The sequence below is a fragment of the Salvelinus sp. IW2-2015 genome, linkage group LG14, assembly GCF_002910315.2.
Source record: "Salvelinus sp. IW2-2015 linkage group LG14, ASM291031v2, whole genome shotgun sequence".
NCBI lineage: Eukaryota > Metazoa > Chordata > Actinopteri > Salmoniformes > Salmonidae > Salvelinus > Salvelinus sp. IW2-2015.
The window spans coordinates 24,055,675-24,076,461 of NC_036854.1; the positions used below are offsets into that span (position 1 = coordinate 24,055,675).

Here is a 20,787-nt window from a genome sequence, read left to right on the forward strand (position 1 = left end):
ACGTCGCCTATGGGCACAAACCCACCGTCGCTGGACCAGACAGGACTGGCAAAAAGTGCACTTTACTGACGAGTTGCAGTTTCGTCTCACAAGGGGTGATGGTCGGATTTGCGTTTATCGTCGAAGGAATGAGTGTTACACCGAGGCCTGGAGCGGGATCGATTTGGATGTGGAGGGTCCGTCATGGTCTGGGGCGGTGTGTCAAAGCATCATCGGACTGAGCTTATTGTCATTGCAGGCAATTTCAACGTTGTGCGTTACAGGGAAGACATCCTCCTCCCTCATGTGGTACCCTTCCTGCAGGCTCATCCTGACATGACCCTCCAGCATGACAATGCCACCAGCCATACTGCTCGTTCTGTGTGTGATTTCCTGCAAGACAGGAATGTCAGTGTTCTGCCATGGCCAGCGAAGAGCCCRGATCTCAATCCCATTTAGCACATCTGGGACCTGTTGGGTCGGAGGGTGAGGGCTAGGGCATTTCCCCCCAGAAATGTCCGGGAACTTGCAGGTGCCTTGGTGGAAGAGTGAGGTAACATCTCACAGCAAGAACGGGCAAATCTGGTGCAGTCCATGCGGAGGAGATGCACTGCAGTACTTAATGCAGCCCCCCCTTTGTTCAGGGACACATTATTCCATTGCTGTTAGTCACATGTCTCTGGAACTTGTTCAGTTTATGTTTCAGTTGTTGAATCTTGTTATGTTCATACAAATATTTACACATGTTAAGTTTTGCTGAGTTTATATATACTGTCTGTATAGGAACACACACAGGCACCACATAGATTGTCTGAGTTTTGCCTTCAGAGAGCAGAACTGATTAACCTCCATTTCCTCTCCCAAAGTCCTTCACTCTCTCTTCTCCTTCCCACCCTCCATTAATTCTGCATCCTAAGTGGTAATCTATATAGCCCAGCTCATATGGAGGGAATAGGGTGCCAGGCGTACCGGTTTGTGTCAAGAACTGTGTCAGTTCAAGAATGGTCCACCACCCAAAGGACATCCAGCCAACTTGACTCAACTGTGGGAAGCATTGGAGTCAACATGGGCCAGCATGCCTGTGGAACGCGTTCGACACCTTGTAGAGTCCATGCCCCGACAAATTGAGGCTGTTCTGACAGCACACTTGTGACTGAAGACAGATCCTCAATACAGTTGATGCTAGGCTTTACACAAGATCACGTTCCCTCAACAAGGCCTACAGTAAGTGTGTGTGGCTATGGATCCACACGCGACAAGGTGACAGTTTCAACATTGTAGCTAATCAAAAGTGGTGAACTAGGCCTTGAGCGAGTGCCTTCCTACTCACGAGCTGACAAGCAGACAGACAGACACAGGAAGCTGATCATGGAACACAATGCATTCATAAAGAGATAGAAATCAGATAATTTCCTGTTTCTGAGTTATAAGCAAACAATCACTGATTTAGAAATAGATGACACTAATGAGGAATAAAGTAGTACCTATAGCAACCATTGGGATAGAGAAGTGAATTGTGCAGGTTTCTCGGCTAGATGAGCTGAGAAACAGTCCTAGCCAGGCCTGATGAAAACATTAACTGACTCTCTAAATTCTCAACCTGCTAGCCCTCCATGATCACATAATCCTCTCTCTCTCTCTCTCTCTCTCTCTCTCTCTCTCTCTCTCTCTCTCTCTCTCTCTCTCTCTCTCTCTCTCTCTCTCTCTCTCTCTCGCTCTCGCTCTCTCGCTCTCTCGCTCTCTCTCTCTCATATTTAGGTCCAGTGCTAGCTACCGTCTGAAGCACAGGGTGAGTCTGGAAGATCTGTGGCTTTATGGCTTTGAGGAGGAAGAGGGAGGAGGTGGAGAGATTGACCTCAGGACGTCCCTGGTCCTGGCCTGGCCCCTTGCCTTCTGTGTGGTGTCCTTCCAGTGAGCAACAGCCATCCTCTGTGTGCATACATGAGTGCACACTCATACACACACACACACAGACACTCAGGCAGGCAGGTGCACACACACACACACACACACACACACACACACACACACACACACACACACACACACACACACACACACACACACACACACACACACACACACACACACACACACACACAAATGTTAACTCAATGAGAAACATCTCTCACTCTTCGTTCTCGACGTAGACAACAAATAACAAGTCAAGTTTCTCTTTGTTTTCTCACTACTGACATTACTGAACAATGACTTGGTTAACGGTTAGCCACTACTGAGCAGTAAATTCAGTTTACTGGCATTTCAGAGAAAGGCTATTACAGTGTGAGGATAATGGAGTCAACCTAACTCTAACATGCATAATTCAAATTCATGATTCATATGAACTGTTCCTTCAAGTAAGGTTTGACCCATTTGGTTGTCCTGTGAGATATACTGTGCACAAGCTAAAGCCATATGTATCCTTGGATTGACCTAAAAACATATTGAGTTTCTTAAAGGCCCAGTGCAGTCAAAAAYGTGATTTCCTATGTTTTATATATATTTACACACTATGAGGTTGGAATATTATTGTGAATTTGTGAAAATCATGATTAATGCCCTTCTAGTGTAAGAGCTGTTTGAAAAGTCCCCCTGAAATTTCAGCCTGTTTTGGTGGGATGGAGTTTTGGCCTTCAATGGTGACATCACTATTCGGTAAATTAGTTAATAGACCAATAAGAAACAGAGTTCCGAGCCTCTCTGTCAATAACAGCAAACTTTCCGTTTTCCCCTCCCCATTCAACATTCTGGCTTGAGAAATTGCCCTTTGCCAAGAAGCTATTGTTGTTTCTTTTTGACCCTTTTAATCATAGTAAGGTACTTTACTGTTACCCAGAAATTACTTCATATTGAGATAAAAACAGCTGCATTGGACCTGGTTTGGATGGTTTCCATAAGATTATGAATGAAATAGGGAAATGAGAACAGTCTACACCATCACAAGATAATGGCTGGTGAAAGAGGAAGTGTTGAAGCTGACCACCAGACCTAGGATCACATGTCAGGGGCTTTACAGCACTGGACTTTATCAGGAAGACTGTCTTTGAAATATAGAGGGAGTGTTGAAATGGTCACAAATAGACAAACAGACACGACATTGAATAAAACAATTGAAAGGGAATGGAACAGTGATTGAGTAACAATGAGTGTTTGTTTTGATCAGTAATAATAGCTATCCCTCGTTGGTGTAGATATGGGTCATTTAGTCATGTTACTGGGGTCTGAGTCATGGACTCCCACAGTTTCTTCTCAAGCAAACAGTCAAATAAGACTGTTAGAACGTTGTTGGCTAGAGTCATTCTTAGAGTCTGTGGTTCAACAGTTTATTGCATTACAGATTACCAGTAAGCACCAACAGTATATGAGCTGGTCTATCCGTATAGTGTCTGTAATCAAAATGTAGGCACAACCAAAGATGAAAGAATAGACCCGGGAAAAATAAATAYAAAATATGCACTTTTAAGGGCCTAACACAGTTATTACTATCATCTATACAGGTGAGTGAGGGTTAGTTTAAGTTAGAGTCTACCTCATGTCTCTTTCCACATGGCGACAACAGCAACAGCCCCAACACATAGAGGAAGTGGAAGGTGTTTTGGTCGGGGCCGCCATGACGCTGCTTCCTGTCCCCATGACTGAGCTAGAGTTTCCATCGCTCTAGTTAAAAGAGCCAGAAGGCGTGCTGTGTCTCTTTAGTCAGTCTGTCTGTCCATCCGTGTGTTTGCTTCGTTCCTCTTTCACTGTGGATTAGTAACTCCCATGCTGTTATTTTGCCTGCAGCTCACCTGAGGTAAAAGAACGCTGGTTGGATACTCTTCACAGGTAAACACTACTATTATCTCCATATATAATACAAATGCCACTTGATTGAGCCATAATGGGTTACTGGGTTGTACCATATTATACTATATGAAGATAGGCATTATGTGTAATAACTTGCAGTATCAATGGGACTGTACTGTTAATGTCATTCAATTAGATACAATAATTATTGAAGGACTGTGAATAGAATTAGTATTATAAGCATACCTGTGTTGGAGATGGGAAGTGTATTTTAGTGAATGTTACAATATTCTTCATTATGTCAGAACTTATAGTTCAATGTAGAATATAGTTCCATTATTCTGTTCTGTCACACAATTGTTAATGGTTATCATTCTTTTCACTCATATTCAAGTTAAGATTTGATCATATTCAGAATATCCATTTGATCCTCTTTTAGAACACACCCCGCAACACACTCACTCGCGCGCACACAACGGCAAACACACCCTTTTGACACATACAGAGAGCGGTTGTGTAGAGACCACATGTACGACAACATCCATCTAACTAGGGAGTAGTCACTCTCTATTATGGCTCGCGAGAATAACTAGGGACTGACTGGAGATCAGTGAAGTATTTGTATATAGACATATATATTTGATGTATGTATTTTCCTCATTCCAGGAAAATTAAAGCAGCAAAAGAAAGGGCAGGTTCTACCACACCAGCCCCAAGTGTCCTGATGAAGGTGCTGAGCGGCAGTATCACAGTAAGTCTATCGCTTAGGCCATGTCCCAAATGGCAACCTATTTCCCTATACAGTGCACTACTTTTGACCTGGGCCCATAGGGCACTGGTCGAAAGTAGTGCACTATAGGGAACAGGATGCCATTTTGGATGCAGCTTTATCCTACTCTCCAGTGTGCTAAATTTACAGAAACAGCTATCGGTACACCTGAAACAGAGAAGAAAACGGTGAACTTTATTACCATAGCGCATACTTTGTAGACTGTAGTCATAGTCCCTGATACATCACCCAGATTCTTGTTACCAAAGGCGGTGATGGCTGTAGAAGCAATGGTTATAGCAATGGTTACCTGTGTCCAGCCAGTCCTTGATATCGAGATACCAGTGTTTAGCTCGGTCATTGATATCAAGATATCATTGTATTGCACCGTATACAGCCAATTTAGAGCATTGACTTGCATTCTATCTCTTGCTCTCATGTTGATGGCTCTTAAGGCTCTGAAGAGGCATATTACCTCTATAAAGCGCCACCATCAGTAAAGACGGAGTATTGTACATTCTTAGAAAGGCGCTCAATGCAGACACACTTTGCAGCGCCGTTCAAGCATAATAGGCTTTTGTTTGACACCATTCAAATTGTACTTATAGAATTGGAATGAGCATACATTGACCTTTGCCTAATATATAGTATAATTGCTTCTGGAAGGAGTCACACCTTTCATCTGCMCTATAAATAATAATCTCTCTCTCTTCGTTTCAGGCTAAAACAGGAGTGGGCATGGAGCCTTCTATCAAGTTTTTGCTTGATGTGAGTTCCGTACAGTACACTTTCTGCTTCTTTCATCCATGGGTCAATTGTTCTGGCTCAACATGTGTCGGGGAGAAACACCTTGTATGAGGTTATATGAGGCTTATTTTGAGGGTTTATGGGGGAATTCAGACCACTGCAATCTGTTTATCAAACAGAAGCACTTATAACACAAGTGTATACATTGTAACAGTTTATTGATACTGTACAGTGATTGTGCTTTTTTAAGGAGGGTTTGTGTTGTTTCCTTCAAGTGGAGGACCTTGTGGTGTTCTTGAGGGGACATTAGTTTGAAAGTGGTGGGCTTTTTTGATGGGTGTTATTGAAGGGTAAATTGTTTGGGTGATTGGGGAGGGAGAGGAGGAGGGAGAGGGGGCGGGTTAGATAATTTACCACCCCGCACCTTCACATGGAAACAGGCATGCAAACAGAGGGTGTGGCTCCCCTGCCACATGTTCCTCATACATGCTCATGACTACATCTCCTGTTTTGCGTTTCCAGAGTGACACAAAGATCCCCGCCGTGCCCAGCTGTGTAACACAGCCCATTGGTGAGTTTGAAAAACAACATCTCTGAACCACAAGGTTGGTTAAGGGCCCACAGTGTGTATATATGTGTGTGCCAACTTAGACAGAGAAAATAATTCAAACCGTAGGAGAGAGAGAGAAACAGGACACACCAATGATCCGTGTGAATGTCAAGCTAAAACAAGAACGTCAACTTATATCATGTGTTTATCTCTCTCTCTCACACTCACGGTCTTTCTCATGAATGCTATTAGTACACCGTAACCCTTTATAATAGTGTATGTTTGGCTTCTTTCGTAACAGAAAATGGTAGCAACAGTAAGTGGGGCATCTTGAGGAAGTTGAGGAGAAGCTCCACCCTCACCAGCATGTCCTCCCGTCCAGACACAGACTCCAAGAGCCATCTGTTCGGACAGTCTCTCTCCAAGACCTGTCCAGAGGACGGGACTCTTCCGAAGCCTATCACAGTATGCCAATCTACCAAACTGTACCACAACTATATTTATTCTGTAATATCTTTGTTCTGTAATATCTTTGTTCTGTATTATCTTTGTCAGATTTTCATAATTTGTACAAGGTGTGGGACTGTGGGGATTGAGTGAGAAAGAATAGACAGCTGTAATGAATCGTAGTGACAGCTATTGATTTCATCTGCACCTCATTCTACCAAGGTGTTTAGTTCAAAGGGTTTATTGACTAGGGCACTTGATCAATCAGGCCATTCAATTGTTACTAATAAGTGCAGTTAGTTACCAAAGCACTTGGTAATGGTTGCTAAGGACCTGCTTGTCTGCAACCCAACCGCAGATTGAATCTATGTAATGTTCCACTTCCAGCTGACATGCACAACGCACCGTCTGTCTCAGTCTGCCCCTGGCCTACCCCTCACAGAATCATTTAAGCATATAGGGCTCCCGAGTGGTGCAGCGGTCTAAGGAACTGCATCTCAGTGCTAGAGGCATCACTACAGACCCTGGGTAGATTCCAGGCTGAATCACAACCGGCCGTGATTGGGAGACCCATAGGGCGGCACACAATTGGCCCAGCGTCGTCCGGGTTTGGCCTGGGTAGGCAGAGTTGCAAAGAAAAAGCCATATCTCAGACTGGCCAATAAAAATTAAAATTAAGATGGGCAAAAGAACACAGGCACTGGACAGAGGAACTCTGCCTAGAAGGCCAGYATTCCGGAGTTGCCTCTTCACTGTTGAAGTTGAGACTGGTGTTTTGCAGGTACTATTTAATGAAGCTGCCAGTTGAGGACTTGTGAGGCGTCTGTTTCTCAAACTAGACACTAATGTACTTGTCCTCTTGCTCAGTTGTGCACCGGGGCCTCCCACTCATCTTTCTATTCTGGTTAGAGCCAGTTTGCGCTGCTCTATGAAGGGAGTAGTACACAGCGTTGTATCAGATCTTCAGTTTCTTGGCAATTTCTCGTATGTAATAGCCTTCATTTTTCAGAACAAGAATAGACTGACGAAAGGTCTTTGTTTCTGGCCATTTTGAGCCTGTAATCGAACCCACAAATGCTGATGCTCCAGATACTCAACTAGTCTAAAGAAGGCCAGTTGTATTACTTCTTTAATCAGAACAACAGTTTTCAGCTGTGCTAACATAATTGCAAAAGGGTTTTCTAATGATCAATTAGCCTTTTAAAATGATAAACTTGAACAAGTTCTCATTTGCAACTGCGACCTGGCCAAGATAAAGCAAAGCAGTGTGACACAGACAACAACAGAGTTGCACATGGAGTAAACAATAAACAAGCCAATAACACAATAAACAAGTCAATGACACAGTAGAAAAAAGAAAGTCTATATACAGTGTGTGCAAAAGGCATGAGGAGGTAGGCAATAAATAGGCCATAGGAGCGAATAATTGCAATTTAGCAGATTAACACTGGAGTGATAAATGAGCAGATGATGATGTGCAAGTAGAGATACTGGTGTGCAAAAGAGCAGAAAAGTAAATTAAATAAAAACAGTATGGGGATGAGGTAGGTAGATTGGGTGGGCTACTTACAGATGGACTATGTACAGCTGCAGCGATCGGTTAGCTGCTCAGATAGTTGATGTTTAAAGTTGGTGAGGGAAATAAACGTCTCCAACTTCAGTTTCCAGCTACAATAGTCATTTACAACATTAACAATGTCTACACTGTATTTCTGATCAAATTTTCTTTCAAAAACAAGGACATTTCTAAGTGACCCCAAACTTTTGAACGATAGTGTCTATATATATAAAATGTACACACACTCATCCACAGCAGGTTGTTTGACTTGTTCATGCCATTTCTCAGCCTGGTTTGACCTATTTTCCTCCCTCCGTTCCTCTCTCCCCCCACCAGGATATATTGGTGCTGCTGTGCAAGAAAGGCCCCTCCACAGAGGGGGTGTTCAGGAAGAACGGCAACAGTAAGAACCTGAAGGCCATCAGGGAGCAGCTCGACAGTGGGACGGAGGTGGAGATGGAGTCCTTGCCCGTGGTTCTCCTGGTGGGACTACTCAAGGTAAAGAATCATCCATCTGTTCACTGATTTGTCCTTTCCTTTTCCATGTCCGTCCGTCTGTCTGTCCGTCCACCTGGAGCAGGGAGACAAAGGGAGAAGCAGCTCTATGACCTCCAATTAGACCTGTTAGTGTGTTAGCACCTATTACTACTAATCAGCAGTCTTCTACTGTAATATGTTCTAACCCCCGACACCTTCCCTCCTAATTGCAGAGTTTTCTGAAGGAGCTCCCGGGCAGCCTGCTAGTGTCGGATATGTATGAGACCTGGATGAAGGCCCTGGAGATTAAGGACGACCACCACAGAAGCTTAGAGCTCAAAAGGTAAGCTACCAGCCATTAAAAAATAAATAACCTCGAATCAGATCGTTTTTATTTTTAATGCAGCATTACCAAGTTACTACCAACTACTAATGAGCTGATGCTAGGCTAAATGTAGCGTTAGCAACTGTACCACCTGTTGAGCCATCCCCATTGGTGAACTATATTACTGTCGTACTTGTGGGGCATAATCTTATATAAAACCTACATGAGAGGCCATAGCCGTAAACGTTATGCTAATGTAAGACTAATGTAGGCATTTTGGTWRAAAAAAARAAAAAAGAACTCTACTTTACCATTACCGTTTAGGTGTTGCAAAGAATAGATTCAGGAGGCTTTTCAATTGAGTTTTTTAGAGTCAGACAATGAGGAAGTAGTGCCTCTACCCTCAATGTGTACACTTATTTTTTTGTTTCCTCCCCCTCTCAAAAAGAGAAGCTACAAAAACAAATTGCGAGCGGCAAACTGATCTACATTTTTTCCCTGTTCTTTCTCTCCTTCCTTCCCTTTCCCCTCTCAGGGTGGTAGACAAGCTACCAGGACCTAACATCCTCCTGCTGCGGAACATTCTGTGTGTGCTCCATCACATCACGGAGAGGGCAGATGCCAACAAGATGGACGCCAATAACTTGGCATTGTGCATCGCACCCACTCTGCTGCAGAAGGACACCATGTCCTTAGACGTGCAGACCGTGGAGAAGGTGAGAATCCGGTTCTGACTGGACTCTTTGAAGCTGCCAGCGTGGTTTTCATGTACTGAAAACAACCGTGTGTGTGTGTTTGTGTCTGTGTGTGGGCCTATAGTTTTGCTATGAACTCTATCCTGAAACAGGACTGAGTTGTTTAGCAAAAGGAAATGCCAAATCTTCACACTTTAAAACAATGTTACTTTCAATCACTCAACCATTGTTCTAAGTAATAATAACCTTTTGTGTTCTTTGTGATGTTTCCTTTAGGTGATAGAGCTGACGCAGTTTCTGATCGAGCATTGCTGTGAGATCTTTGGAGAGGACGTCCTGAGCCTTTTGGGAGATCCCGAAGAGGAAAACTCAGGTAAGTTAACTGGGCTGCTTTAGGTGCGACTCTCTGCAATGCTACACATTCTTTCACAGAAAATAAGAACATTCTGTGAACACAGATTTCTGGGAACATGTTTCAAAAAGCTTGAAATAAAATAGAACAATGGGAATAGGAATCATACATTGTACACGGCAGCTCATCAATGTTCTCTTTCTCCTCAGATTCCGTGTCGTCACAGCAACACGATTCTGCGTATGACAGCAACGACCCAGACGCTGAGGGGGACAGTATGGGGTCCACGAAAGTAGAGGGTGAGGGGGAAAGGTGCGGCTCGTCCCCATCTCTCCTCTTTGCGTGCGGGATGCAATGCGGCTCTATCCCTTCCAACACCATCTTCCACACCTTCACCAACAAGAAGCACTTCGACCGCCGCTGCTCAGAGCCAATCATCTTCACCTCTGCCGAGAAGAGGAGCCTGATTGGCCTGGCCCGTAGTAACGACGATTTCTCCGTGGAGGGGCGGGACTTTGAGGAGCATCCACTCAAGAAGCAGATCTCTGATGACTCCTTCCTGCTCCCAGAATGTGGTGTTACCAACACCAGGCATGCCACCACGCTGTCTCTCCCCAAACTCGGTGGCAGCCAGACGATGACTTGGCGGCAGCTTGACCCGTCATGCCTGTCATCCTGCTCCCTGGAGAGCGCCTCCTCCAACACATCAGAGGTCTCCCTGTTCACCAGCTCGCCGCTGACATCCCCGGCCTGCCAACACAGGGGCCAGTCCACACACCATGCTCCCCTCTCCACCAAACCCAGGGCAGAGCCCCCGAGGGCAGACACGACGGAAGTGGTGTCCATGAAGGTGGACAGTAAAGCCCTGATGAGGACCAAGAGCCTGGGGGCCTTTGGGTTCGCCAGGGGCAGTCTCAAGAAAGGCGACCACCAGAAGGAGAAGCCTTTCTCTTGCGGGACCCTCGAGGAGGACTCCCAGAGTGAGGTGGAGGCCCCAGTGGCCGAGGCCTCTCTCAGACAGAAGCGCCCCCTGTCTGCGGTGGAGGTCTTCCTACAGGTGGACAGCAGACTGCCCTCCCAGCCCCCTTCGTACGAGCAGGCAGTCCAGAGTGCGACTCAGCCCTCCCCACCGCATTATGGCTCCATGACTGTCAGTGCCGTCGCTGCCACTCTCAGCAGGAAGTCCCGCCCAGCCTCTATGAACGCAAACTTCCTGTACTCCTGTCCCGTCAAGCAATACACAGACTGCTTCTCTCGGGGGATAGACAGTGATGATGTCACTGCAGCCCAGCAGCATCCGGTCGGGTTACGCCAGCGAGCGATGTCTGAGTCCGTGTCAAGAGCACGCCACGAGACCCTGTCACGCCACGAGACAGCGTCACGCCACGAGACTGTGTCACGGAGGTGCAGCCAGCCCGTGTTCGAGGAGCATTCTTACACCAAGGAGTCCTACGTTTGAAGGCCTTTTTCAGACATTGTGTTTCACTTTTTTCACTTTAAAATGTACACAAATTAAAACGTGCAACTGTTAGGTTGGACTTGCTGAGTAGTACTGTTCAGAGTACAAAATGACGATATTTTACCTGAAAAGCTATTTGTAAATCGCCGCCTTCTCTAGTTCATCTACAAGCAAAGCTATGTAAATAATCACAAACGGAATCTGCAGTTATAGAGGGTAACAATATGCTATTGTTGGTATTATTTCCATTGTTTTACTGTTGTTAATATACTGCTGTGTGTACTGTGCATAAATGTATACATTTGTCAAAATGTTTTCTTCCCTGTGTCTTTTTGTATTTCTTGACTCTACAACATCTGTACTTCCACTACAATAAAGCACCTTTATGTAACATTGTGACTTTGTTCTCCAGTTCTTACGGTCGGAGCACTAAAGTCCCGTGACCTTGCAGCTCTGAGTAGAATCAACTGGTTGTTGCATCCTCAAGCATGCAGTGCCACTCAAACAACCATGTGGTAATGCAAATGCATAGACTTCAGGAAGCGTACAACACCTACCTCTGCAACATCTATCAGAGGTCAGAACATAGAGATTGTAGAGGAATGCAAATATCTGGGTGTCCTCTTGAACAATAAGCTTCAGTAAATGTACAGACCTGATCTACAAAAAGAGCCAACAGAGACTGTACTTTCTCAAAAAGCTGGGATCTTTTAATGTAGACTGTACTATATTGACTCTGTTTTACAAATCTTTTATTGAGAGTATTTGAACTTTTTGTATTGTTTGTTGGTTTGGCAATGGCACTGTCAGCCAGAGAAATATGTTGAGAAGGATTATTACCACAGCAAGCAAGGTACTTGGAGTCAAACAGACAGGCCTGTATGAGATCTTTAAGGGCAGGGCCCTCCGCAAGGCTCACAAAATCATTTTAGACCCAAGCCATCCCCTGTACCCGGACTTTGAACTACTCCCCTCTGGGCGCAGGTATAGGGCACCCCTCAGCAGGAAAAACACAACTAGACAATAATTTGTGCCAGCTGTGATATCCCTCCTAAATAGCTCGGGCTAATGTTCCTATCGACTCCGTAAGGCCAGCAGGCTAGTCTTTAATTTACATTTTTTATTTCTTTATTTCTTATAATTATTATAATTTTTTTATAATGTAACTGTTATGAAAGTTGTATTGTCAATTTTGTTTTGTATTTAAACGTGTACATGACACTGCAACAAAATTTCCCCATGGGGACAATAAAGTCAGTAAGTAAGTAAGAGATGAGCTCCCATAATTACATAAGCCATTCTGCTTTCTTAGTTCTGCCATTAGTGAACTCATTAATGAGGAACTAACTGGGTTGGCCTCAAAGGATCGGGGCGGTGAGCGTTAGACCAGTTAGGTCCATCTTGCTCCTTCCTTTCTAGGCCAGTTATGCAACACCATCGAACATCCTTCATTGAGAGAACAGTATGTTTTGGCTGGCTGCTCGAGAAAGAGGAAGCCAGAAGCTGATCACGTGGACGGATTTGGTTTTTCTCTGAATCGCTCGTTGTTGCGGATGCCTTAAGCTGATCCGATGCCACTGCTTCCTCTCTCAACTTTTTAGTGAGAGAGATTTCCTCTCTTAGCGTTGGTCTCTAATTCATTAATGTTGTTCAGCTCTAGTAGGCTTTCATTTGCCTGCAGTACAGACACACATAAAGTACTAAAGTATTAATTTAACTGTGATTATTAAAGCCTTACTTATTCATGACTACTCTCACCAAGGAGGATTCATTTACTACGAGCATGATTAATTTCCTAAAATCAGATATTGACTCTTAGACCAGTAGCTAGCTGTGATGAAAAAATAGTGTACCAACCTAAGGCTCTGGACCCAAAGCTGCCAAATTTGTATCATGCCTCGGAACCTCACACTGCCCACCCGAAACGTCACATTCGTTAAAACGCAATAAAAAAAAAAAGAGTGGTAAAGAGAGTTGGAAGAAGACATAAAGCATGCCATTTGTTTCTGGAAGTTTCTACGGACAGTGTGAATAGAATATGAATCCATGTACAGTGGGCAGTACGTATATCGTGTTTCATGACATTGACCATGCCTTCTAGAACCCTCAGAGACTTAAGCACTTCTAATGTTCATTGTCTTGCATCAGATAGCGCAACATTTGTCTGCACTGATGGTTGAGGGACTAGCATCGCATAGGAGTGACGCCGCCCGACACAAGACAATGTCCTGTTATAGTATATGATAAAATAACATTACAGTAGATTCATACAGCACATGACAAATCAATGTTTGGTTATGATGAACCCAACCATTATACAGTATATAAGCCATACTGACCATAGAAGACAATGGAATCAAGCACTTAGCTTGATGCAGGCTGAGGCTGAAATTGAAGCTACAGAGAAGAGGGGCAGCCAAGTTACTGTACCTGGATGCATTTAGGGCTCTATTCAATCAGATCCGCTTGAACTAACCCTTGCATAACGGTTGTGTTGGCGGTGTCAGAGGTGGATTTGACAGCTCCAATGCAGTTACACCTCAGACACCGTCGAAACATCAGCAAATGCGGGTTTCGGCTATCGCCGGTTCACGCTTGATCTGATTGAATCAAGGCCTTAGTTTCAGAACATCGTTTAACTAGAAAAGAGACAAACGACTCATGGTTATTTTCATCCTCAGTCACTATGGCTGTGTGTAGACAGGCAGCCTATTTCTAATATTTTTTCCACTAATTGGTCTTTTAGCCAATCACATCAGATCGTTTTCAGAGCTGAACTGATTGGTCAAAAGACCAATTAGTGAAAAAAATATCCGAATTGGGCAGCCTGTGTAAAGGCAGCCATAGAGCTTTACATAACGTGGGCAAGATTGACTGATTGACAGAATTAATGGATGGATAGATGTCCTGGTTTTTACATAACTGTGAGAACATGGCGGTCCACAGAAATGACTAATGAGCAGAGAGACACTATAGTACCAGGCTGTACCCTTTTACAACCCTTAATGATGGCAGACAGCAGTTAACAATGTACATGCAGACGGAAGACAGGGTGAGGGAGGGTCGCGGAGGAGGTCAACAAACATCAATACAGCTTCCCATAGTCTATTATTGACATGTTATTTCCACCAGTTTGTTTTATGTAAATGTTGACCATAGAGACATTGTCTATGATATTGACCCCATGACCCTGACAACCGAAAAGGGCAGGAGTAGCTCAATGCACTGACTGACAATATTTCCCCAAGGGAAGATTTAACTAATTTGCTCAGTGTTGTAACACTTTCGGTTACATAAAACTTTAGCTAATAATACACACAGCACAAACAAGCAATTATGCCGTAATATCTTCACTGTGCCGTACCTGCGAGCTTATAAATACAACGTCGAAGGGATAACCTAATTGAAAAGATAATTGAGAGTGTACCATAAGTATTGGATAATTACTGTTAGTACAAACTTGCATCTTTGCGACCAATCACTGGCATGAAATAAAGGCATTGAAATGCAAAGCATCTTATGCAATGTTAACTTTTACCATGGTGGTTTCATTTTTGTTACTACATAAAACTGGCCTCTCTACTTCATGCGGCTTAGATTCCTTYCTGCCACTTTTGGGGACATTTAGAGAACTGATAATGCTGTTTGTGGTTGACATGCACATTTTGTGTTGCAGTTTCATATAGTCTTGTGGCTAAGAAAGGTGTTGTGCTCCATATAAAGCAGAGCAAAACAAAAACATTTAAAATGCTTGTTTTTGTTTGAATTCAGGGTTTTTCCAAGTGAGAAAGTTTGAAATAAGTTGCTGTGGTTTCATGCCACTGATGCATCGACTAGTGTTCTCTCTTCACTCTGAAACCACAGCTGCTTCTTTGTCAGAGTAAAAATGTTTAGAACGCTGTAAAATGTCAACAAGTACCACAAACAGAGTGTGTCAATTCAGCATACAGTATATGCCTACCACAAACAAAACCTTAAAAGTAGGCCTAGCAACCCCAAAAGGAGAAGTAGACTTGCCTACACATACATTTTTGCACACGGTTTGGGTATGCTTTTAAATGACTTCGCTAGAGTCTGGAGCAGAAATAAATGAATAAATAACAACATATGTTGGAATCAAACAACTGCAATCTCCAAGATTACACATCTGGGAAGACTATCGGTTAGTGGACGAACATTGATCATCAGAAAATGTGCACGGTGTCTCCAAGGTGACTTTTCTAAATGTGAGAAGTAACAGACAAAAACATATTGTCTCATTGACAGAACAGGAGAACTGGAGGTTTTAGTACCCTTGGCTGGTCAGAATGAAAGAATATCAAACCCACAGGGATCTCATTAAGATATTTGTTAGGTTGCGTCAACAGGCCTAAAACTCAATTACATAAAAATACATAAAGAGAGTCGCACACCAGAGGGACGGTCCCGAGGACCAGGAACGGGCCAGTCACTTCTGCTGAGGCACGGGAGCCTGACGAGCCGGAAGAGGCGCGGGAGCCTGCCGAGCCAACCGAGTCTTGTGAACCTAACGAACAAGCTAGCTGAGGCATCCTCGGTAGACTCGGCAACGGACCCTTGACGGGGCAACCGGGTCTTGTAAACCTGATGAAACGGCTGAGGCATGGAAGCCTAACCAGCTGAGGCATCCCTGGTTGTTCCGGTAGCGGCACCCAGACCCGACGTCACCTACACTCACAAAAAAAACAATACACGCAATACACGCAAATCTCAAAGTAAAAGAATAGAATCATGAAATATATACATATTATGATGGGCAACATCGTATTGGCATTGACTAGAATACATTATATACATATAGTAATTCAGAGTTCATCCTGTAGAGACACAAGTTACCACACATCCATATACAGGCCATTTGGAAAGTATTCAGACCACTTTGACTTTCTCCACACTTTGTTATGTTACCGTCTTATTCTAAACCTAAACACAAAACCCCACAATGACAAAGCAAAAAATGGGTCTTTAGAAATGTTAGCAAATGTATAAAAAAAAWATATATATCACATTTACATAATTATTCAGACCCTTTACTCAGTACTTCATTGAAGCACCTTTGGCAGCGATTACAGCCTTGAGTCTTCTTAGGTATGACGCTACAAGCTTGGCACACCTGTATTTGGGGAGTTTCTCCCTTTCTTCTCTGCAGATCCTCTCAAGCTATAGGATTGATGGGGAGCATCGCTGGACAGCTATTTTCAGGTCTCTCCAGAGATGTTAGATCGGGTACAAGTGCTCTGGTTGGGCCACTCAAGGACATTCAGAGACTTGTTGGGAAGCCACTCCTGCGTTGTCTTGGCTGTGTGCTTACGGTCGTTGTCCTGTTGGAAGGTGAACCTTCGCCCCAGTCTGAGGACCTGAGCGCTCTGGAGCAGGTTTTCATCAAAGATCTCTCTGTACTTTGCTCCATTCATCTTTCCCTCGATCCTGACAAGTCTCCAGTCCCTGGCGCTGAAAAACATCCCCACAGCATGATGCTGCCACCACCATGATTCACCATAGGGATGGTGCCAGGTTTCCTCCAGACGTGACACTTGGCATTCAGACCAAAGAGTTCAATTTTGGTTTCAGAGAATCTTGTTTCTCATGGTCTGAGAGTCCTTCTGGAAGGTTTTCCCATCTCCACAGAGGAACTCTGGAGCTCTGTCAGAGTCATCTCCCTGACCAATGCTCTTCTCCCCCGATTGCTTAGCAGGGCGGCCAGCTCTAAGAAGAGTCTTGGTGGTTMCAAACTTCTTCCATTTAAGAATGATGGAGGCCACTGTGTTCTTGGGAACCTTCAATGCTGCAGACATTTTTTGTTACCCTTCCCCAGATCTGTGCCTCAACACAATTCTGTCTCRGAGCTCTATGGACAATTCCTTCAACCTCATGGCTTGGTTTTTGCTCTGACATGCACTGTCAACTGTGGGACCTTATATAGACAGGTGTGTGCTTTTCCAAATCATGTCCAGTCAATTGAATTTACCACAAGTGGACTCAAATCAAGTTGTAGAAAGGATTATCAATGGAATGCACCTCTCAATTTCGAGTCTCATAGCAAAGGGTCTGAATACTTATTTAAATAAGGTATTTCTGTTTTTTATTAGTAATACATTTGCAAAAATTCCTAAAAACCTGTTTTCGCTTTGTCATTATGGGGTATTGTGTGTCGATTGATGAAGGAAAACATTTATTGAATCAATTTCTGTGGTCTGAATACTTTCCRAATGCACTGGTATAGCGACGATGATCAAAGACAGGAATATACTAGACTGTTTGTAATTAAACAAAAATTATAATAATGATATTTATATTAAGAGCAATTACAACAAATAACAAAGAATAGGCAAATATTAATAATCACAGTACACTTCCCACTGGCCGGCCCTCAGGTTTGGCAGCCACATATTTGGCTGCTAAAACGACAGCATTTAGTTTTTTCCCAGAGTATGTATTTCATTTAGTTTTCATCATTTAGGTTTTCAAATTCTTCGTTGTTTTATTACTTTTGTGGAAGAAAGTATTTCTGATATCAGAACATCTGTCACAGTTGAACAGACAATGCAGCTCTGTCTCTCTCTTCCGGGGGGCAGAATGAGTGCTCTGTCCTCTCTGGGCAGCCAGTCTATGGCCAGGCTGTGCTCATTGAGTCTGTACATACTGTTTTCCTCAGTTTTCTGTCAGTTGCAGTGGCCATAGTCCGCCACCATGTTCTGTGTGTTTAAAGCCAAATAGAGTTGAAGATGACTTACATTTCTTGTGGTTTCTTTCCAATAGGTGATATATTGTTTTCTTTTTGCTTTGTGCTAATTTGGTTGGGCCAGATTTTCTGAGTGCTGTCCGGAGGCTTTCTTGGGTTGGTAGTTGTTAGTGAATTGAGCTCCAGGACCAGCTGGTTGAGGGGACTCTTCTCTGTGGTCACCTCAGAGGGGTTGGGTTAAATGAGGAAGACACATTTCAGTTGAATGCATTCAGTTGTACAACTGACTAGGTATCTCCCCTTTCCCTCTTGACAGTTGTTGGTTTTGTAATGGTAGCAGTGGGGGTCACTCGTTTTTAAATGATTCTACAATTTGGAGGCTCTTTTTTGGGATATTGATCAGAAGAGGGAATTGGCCTAATTCTGCTCCGCATGCATTGTTTTCTCTGTACTCTGAGGATGTTCYTACACAATTCCGCATGCAGGGTTTCAATTGGGTGTTTTTCCCATTTGTCAAATTCTTGTTTTGTAAGCGAACCCCAGACATTGTTGCCATATAGTGCAATTAGTTATATTATTGATTTGAATATCCTAATTGGTATGTCTAATTTAATATATATTTTAATGGCATAGAAAGCCCTCCTTGCCTAGTCTGTCAGTTTATTCACAGCCAGGTTGAAGTACCCTGTGGAGCAGATGTATTTTGGATTTTTTGGTCCCAAATACTGTGTGTGTGTGTGTCTGTGTTCTATATGAGTGGAGCCCAGTAAAAATTTATATCGGTTTCCCTTACATCTGGATCTCTTCTGGGATGTCCTAATTTGTCTTTTTGAGATTGACTGTCAGGGCCCAGGTCTGACAACTTTTGCAGACGATCTAATTGCTGCTAATTGTAGCCCTTCTTTTGTGGAAACAGCAGCAACAGGTTCTAGTGCAGCAGTTCCCAAACTAGGGGCCGCGACCCATATCGCCTGATATGAAAATGGGTTCTCGGGAGCAATTTCACAAATCCTGAAAAACATCAAAACAAATATGAATAAATAAATATATTTATTCAGCCACTGCCTGTTCACCACGCTACCATCCAGAAGGCGAGGTCAGTACAGGTGCATCAAAGCTGGGACCCATAGACTGAAAAACAACTTTTTTCTCAAGGCCATCAGACTGTTAAACAGCCGTCACTAACACAGTGAGACTACTGCCTACATACAGACTTGAAATCATTGGGCACTTTAATAAATGGATCGCTAGTCACTTTAATAATATGTACATATCTTGCATTACTCATCTCATATGTATATACCGTGTTTTATACCATATATTGAATCTTGCCTATGCCGCTCTGTCGTTGCTCATCCATATATTTATATGAATATATTCTTATTCCATTCCTTTACTTAGATTTGTGTGTATTAGGTAGTTGTTGTGGAATTGTTAGATTACATGTTAGATATTGCTGCACTGTCGGAACTAGAAGCACAATCATTTCTCTACACTCGCAATAACATCTGCTAACCATGTGTGTGTGACCAATAAAATTTGATTTGATTTATAATATTATAATATCGTATTTGTATCTCAAAATCATAGTAATGTGGTTAACCTTAAAAATTTGAATGAAAAATATTTCAAATATAAAAGATACAATTCAACCATAGAGTGCCATTAGATCATGGGAAAGGTTGCACTTGACTGTTGCACTTGAATCATTCCCACGGTGAATTGCTAGGCCCTCTATGCTATGAAACCCCACACTATTGCAGAGACTTTGATATTTCCGTTTGGAATTGACATGGTGAAAACAATATGAAACTCACATCTACAGTGTATCCGCCCCCAAACAAAATATACAATGCCTTCAGAAAGTATTCATACCACTTGACTTATTCCACATTTTGTCATGTTACAGCTTGAATTCAAAATGGATTAAAAATGAATAAATAATTACCCATCTACACACAAATAATGACAAAGTGAAAATATTTGCAAATGTATTGTTTACTTCACTGTCTACTTGGTAAGCAACTCCAGTGTAGATTTGGCCTTGTGATTTAGGTTATTGTCCTGCTGAAAGGCAAATTCATCTCCCAATGTCTGGTGGAAAGCAGACTGAACCAGGTTTCTTCTAGGATTTTGCCTGTACTTTTTTTAAATCCTGAAACTCTCTAGTCCTTAATAATTACAAGCATACCCATAACATTATGCAGCCACCACTATGCTTGAAAATATGGAGAGTGGTGCTCAGTAATGTGATTGTATTGGATTTACCCCAAACATAACACTTTGTATTTAGGACAAATAGTTAAATGCTTGACACATTTTTTTGCAGTATTACTTTAGTGCGTTGTTGCAAACAGGATAAATGTTTTAGAATATTTGTATTCTGTACAGGCTTCCTTCTTTTCAATCCATCAATTAGGTTAGTATTGTGGAGTAACTACAATGTTGTTGATCCATCCTCAGTTTTCTCCCATCACAGCCATTAAACTCTGTAACTGTTTAAGAGTCACAATTGGACTCATGGTGAAATACCGGAGCTGTTTCCTTCTTCTCCGGCAACTGAGTTATGAAGGACGCCTGTATCTTTGTAGTGGGGCTTTTACATTTTAAACCCGTCTACCAATAGGTGCCTTTCTTTGCGAGATCTTACAGATAATTGTATGTGTGGGGTATAGAGATGAGGTAGTCATAAGAAAATCACTTTGAAAACTATTATTGCACACAGTGAGTCCAGTGAGTCCAACTTATTCTGTGACTTGTGAAGCAAATTTTTACTCCTTTTTTGTGGGGTGTGACGTTTGCACTCATGACGCAGGTTTATTCTCAGCCAACCTACAAGTAAATACTTTATCAATTTATTGTTATAAATCAGCTTGCAAGTTTGCTAGCCAACTAGCCTGCTAACGGTAGCCCTACCAGCCAGCTAATGTTACCCTGGCATGACGT

The 20,787-nt window shown here is 43.0% G+C and overlaps 1 protein-coding gene across 1 annotated transcript in view; it reads left to right on the forward strand.

Annotated features, from left to right (window-relative positions):
* LOC111973443 (T-cell activation Rho GTPase-activating protein) overlaps positions 1 to 11,532 on the forward strand; it is a 34,802-nt gene extending 23,270 nt beyond the window's left edge. Inside the window, exons 4-14 of the mRNA XM_024000810.2 lie at positions 1,738 to 1,890; positions 3,760 to 3,801; positions 4,429 to 4,513; positions 5,252 to 5,299; positions 5,801 to 5,849; positions 6,130 to 6,293; positions 8,170 to 8,331; positions 8,544 to 8,653; positions 9,171 to 9,351; positions 9,607 to 9,703; positions 9,892 to 11,532. Of these exons, the coding sequence (XP_023856578.1) occupies positions 1,738 to 1,890; positions 3,760 to 3,801; positions 4,429 to 4,513; positions 5,252 to 5,299; positions 5,801 to 5,849; positions 6,130 to 6,293; positions 8,170 to 8,331; positions 8,544 to 8,653; positions 9,171 to 9,351; positions 9,607 to 9,703; positions 9,892 to 11,141 (2,341 nt within the window). The 3' untranslated portion in view covers positions 11,142 to 11,532. The remainder of the gene's footprint in view (positions 1 to 1,737; positions 1,891 to 3,759; positions 3,802 to 4,428; positions 4,514 to 5,251; positions 5,300 to 5,800; positions 5,850 to 6,129; positions 6,294 to 8,169; positions 8,332 to 8,543; positions 8,654 to 9,170; positions 9,352 to 9,606; positions 9,704 to 9,891) is intronic.
* The last annotated feature ends 9,255 nt before the right edge of the window (positions 11,533 to 20,787 follow it).